The following is a 4,279-nucleotide window of genomic DNA, read 5'->3' on the forward strand; positions in this document are numbered from 1 at the left end:
ATGATGAGAATGGCGCTTTAGATATGGAGAAAGTCAAAGATGAAGAAGAGAATTCTTCAACACGGGCATTTAAGTGGAAGAGACCAGCTGCTGGTACATTAATTGTTTGTCCAGCGAGTGTTGTAAGGCAGTGGGCAAGAGAACTTGAGGAGAAGGTTTCTGAAGAATCCAAACTTTCTGTGTTAGTCTACCATGGTGGAAATAGAACCAAAGATCCTAATGAATTAGCAGAATATGATGTGGTTGTGACAACTTACGCTATTGTTACTAATGAAGCTCCCGAAAAACCTTTGGTCGATGAGGATGAGAACGATGAGAAAAATATTGAAAATTATAGTATTTCCTTCTCCAAGTATAAGAAACGGAAAGCCACGGCGATTGCCAATAAGAAGAGTAAAAAAAGAGGTAGAAAAAACACTGACAGTTCTTCTTCTGAGCCTGATTGCGGGGCTCTAGCAAAAGTTGGGTGGTTCAGAATAGTACTGGATGAAGCTCAGACAATAAAGAATCATAGAACACAAGTGGCAAAAGCCTGTTGCACTCTTCGAGCCAAAATGAGGTGGTGTCTGTCTGGAACACCAATACAAAATACGATTGATGATTTGTTTAGCTATTTCAGGTTTCTTAGATATGATCCATATGCGGCGTACAAGTCATTTTATAATACAATCAAGGTTCCAATTTCCAGAAATTCTCCCCACGGTTACAAGAAGCTTCAAGCTGTTCTAAAGACTATAATGCTGCGCCGCACCAAAGGTACTCTGATCATAACTTTATTTTCTGTGATGGTTGGTTGAGCTGTTTATGATGGCCAGGACTTCACAGTCTGATTACTGTTATTATTATAATTATTCAATGTTATCTCGAGACTTGCTGATTTTATCAGCTCTATAATTTACTCTTTAACGAGAGTACCTGTTAGTTTATTGAAGCTGTCACCTGAGTTAGTCCACTGGTCAAGTGATTAATGAGACAGCAATTCGGTCATCGCATCTGTGTATTTTTTCTTGTTCATGTGTATTATGATATTTTTCTGTTCGATGGTAGATTTTTACTTTGCTCCTTTTATGTTCTTACGTAGTTGTGCTGTAGTTAATGGTTTCTGCTAAATATTTACTGTTCTGCTGTCTATAGGAACATTGTTTGATGGAAAACCAATAATTAATCTACCTCCAAAGAAAGTTAATTTGAGCAAGGTAGAGTTTTCAGTGGAGGAGCGGTCTTTCTACAGAAAGCTTGAAGCGGATTCTCGTTCACAATTCAAGGTTCTCCTTTTCTTCCTCCACAAAGTATCTGCTCATACTTGGTTTACAGTTGATGTGCACTTTTCGGAAAAGAAGATGCCAGCAACGTGTTTCATAAATGTGACCTTATTATGCAGCAGTTGTATTGGAGTTGATGCACATGTTTCTGAGTTTTTTTTTCTTGTCAATTATAGGTTTCTGCAAGAGAGCAGAAACTAGTGGTTGTACCCGATAAGATGATAATTCATTTTCTCTGCAGGCCTATGCTGCTGCGGGAACTTTGAGTCAAAACTATGCAAATATTCTTCTGATGCTTTTGCGACTACGCCAAGCCTGCGACCACCCACAACTTGTTAAAGGATATAACTCGGAACCTGTTGGTAAAGTATCAGAAGAAGCAGCTAGAAGACTCCCTAGGGAGACTCGAATGAGACTGATCAATCGCTTATTAGAGTCATCATCTGCCATCTGCTATGTCTGCGATGTAAGTGCAGAGTAATTGAGATATAACATGTCCCAGGCTCACTATTCTCTAGTTCTTAGGTCTTGTCCTGACTATCTTGACTTATATTTTTCTGTTTCCTCTTTATTCGCAGGATCCACCCGAAAACCCTGTTGTTACGCTATGTGGCCATGTATTTTGCTATCAATGTGTTTTAGATTATATGAATGGCGATGAGGACATGTGCCCTGTTCCGAGATGCAGACAACAGCTTGGGCATGATGTTGTTTTCTCTGAATCTTCTCTTAGAAATTGCATTACTGAAGATTTAGGCTGTAGTTCTTCACATGATAAAGGTGTCGATAGATCAGTTTTTCTAAAAAGCGAGTTCAGTTCATCAAAAATCAAAGCTGTCCTCGATATCCTGCAGTCGCTTTCCAAACAAGACAGTCCAAACTCAGCACCGCGTGGTCAAATGCCTTCTTCCTCACAGCTACAGCCATATGATGACGACGATGTTACCATTGTAGAGCCAATGAGTCTTCACTCATCTTTACCTAGCCAGGGGGCTGTAAAGACGATAATATTTTCTCAGTGGACAAGTATGCTTGACTTGGTTGAGGTGTGTTTTCTTGAAAATGGTATAGTATTCAGAAGATTAGATGGCACAATGAGTCTAGCAGCAAGAGACACGGCCGTTAAAGAATTCAGCAAGAATCCAGATGTAAGTGATGTGAATATTTTAGATTATGTTTTCTCAAACAATTTACTAGTCGTTTCTCTGAAACATGGGATGTTCGTGGAGTATTGATATTGAAGCTCTCTAAAAGCGTGAAGTTTACTAACAGGTAAAGGTGATGCTGATGTCTCTAAAGGCTGGAAACCTTGGGTTGAATATGATAGCTGCATGTCATGTTATTCTCTTGGATCTTTGGTGGAATCCTACAACCGAAGATCAGGCTATTGATCGTGCACATCGTATTGGACAAACTCGGCCAGTTACTGTAACTCGAATTACTGTAAAAGATACCGTTGAGGATAGAATTTTGTCTCTTCAGGTAATCTCGAAACTCTATCAGCTCGTTGTGGCTGGGTTTTCGGTTCCCTTAGATTCCTTTTTGTATCTTTATGCTAGTTTTCAAGCTAAATATTTAATGGAGTTTTTATGTTGGAATATGAAGGCTTATGAATTTTGACAGAACGAGCATATCATGGTTGTATCTTTTTTATCAGGAAGAGAAAAGGAAAATGGTTGCATCTGCCTTTGGTGAAGATAATGGTGGAAGCTCTGCAACACGTCTAACAGTAGATGATCTCAAATATCTGTTTATGGTATAGACTACTCGTTGTATGCTTCACGCGTAGACTTCTTACCGCCGTTTTAACTAGTTTGCTTAGTACAATATATGGGAGATGAAGGCCAGAAGTTTGATCAGGAAGAAACCTCGAGCTGCACTTGTTATTGATTTGGCTCTCCTACTTAGTGTTATTGGTTTTGCGAGGGTTTGAACCCAGTCTAGGCATTTTTGTGTTTCCAAGTTGCATCGATTGGAAACAGGCCATATGTAAATAACTAAAATCTTTTCATGGTATATATCGCGTAGGAGTTTGACCTTAAATCTAAAGGATCTATTGCTGGATAATTTCAACCATTGGTACCCTTTTTGTTTCGTTTAGCACGAGAGTCTGTTGTGTATTTCGTGGCTCTCATGTACAATCTGGAAACATTAGTTTGTGAGGCCAGCCATATACCATGAAACGACTGATTGTATGTACATGGCTTGTTTCTTCCATGTTGCATGGTTTAAAGCTGATGATTGGAGAAATGCCTTTACGGTTTAGGAGAGATACACCTAGCTGCTATAGAGGAAGGTATATAAAATGAGAAATGCAGAAGATACACAATTACACACTCAAAGAACGATTTAGAACAAATGAAGGAGAAACTAAAGACGCATTGTAGGTGGAAGATTAGATTGGAACCAAAAGTGTGAGATGACTGATTAGTGAAAACCAAGGTTATAGGTATATATAGAGACAGTAGATACAGTGATACACAAATAAGAGAACATGAGTGGAAACTGCAAAGAAAGGGAAAGTTTGGTTGTGTGTAAGAAACAGAGCCAGCTTTGGGATTCAAGATGATGAATCATTATTAGTGTTAACACAGTGGTTGAACCTTTTTGTTGATTAAATGCCCTGTGAAGGGGACAACATAGAAGATAATGGGACCCTTTTTTTTTGTGTATGACTTTCTTCTTCCCTTTCTCTTTTGCCCTTTAGTCATTTCTTTCTTTTTTTCCATTTTTCACCATTGGGTTTTTTTTATTGTGTTAAAAATTTTCACTAGAGGTTGATAATGATTTATTGGTATCCAAATGCACGTGCTTCTCGTCGGTTAGTGCTCTGCTAATTTTGATCTCTTGTGTTTTTTTTTCCAAGTTACAGTGTGAACAGAATTGACTGTGTTTGTTTAAGTTTTCAAGGTATATACAACGGCTAAGTAAATATCATAGAAATAGTCAGATATTTTGTAGAAAGAGATAAAAAAATTCTGACAATGTTAGAGGTACAATTCTGGGCTTTTTCATCC

The 4,279-nt window shown here is 38.4% G+C and overlaps 1 protein-coding gene across 1 annotated transcript in view; it reads left to right on the top strand.

Moving 5' to 3' along the window:
• The window catches only part of LOC104784931 (helicase-like transcription factor CHR27), a 7,340-nt gene extending 3,992 nt beyond the window's left edge, over positions 1 to 3,348 (top strand). The window contains exons 8-13 of the mRNA XM_010510043.2: positions 9 to 756; positions 1,135 to 1,265; positions 1,504 to 1,728; positions 1,841 to 2,410; positions 2,535 to 2,744; positions 2,920 to 3,348. Of these exons, the coding sequence (XP_010508345.1) occupies positions 9 to 756; positions 1,135 to 1,265; positions 1,504 to 1,728; positions 1,841 to 2,410; positions 2,535 to 2,744; positions 2,920 to 3,024 (1,989 nt within the window). The 3' untranslated portion in view covers positions 3,025 to 3,348. The remainder of the gene's footprint in view (positions 1 to 8; positions 757 to 1,134; positions 1,266 to 1,503; positions 1,729 to 1,840; positions 2,411 to 2,534; positions 2,745 to 2,919) is intronic.

The sequence above is a fragment of the Camelina sativa genome, chromosome 1, assembly GCF_000633955.1.
Source record: "Camelina sativa cultivar DH55 chromosome 1, Cs, whole genome shotgun sequence".
Lineage (NCBI taxonomy): Eukaryota > Viridiplantae > Streptophyta > Magnoliopsida > Brassicales > Brassicaceae > Camelina > Camelina sativa.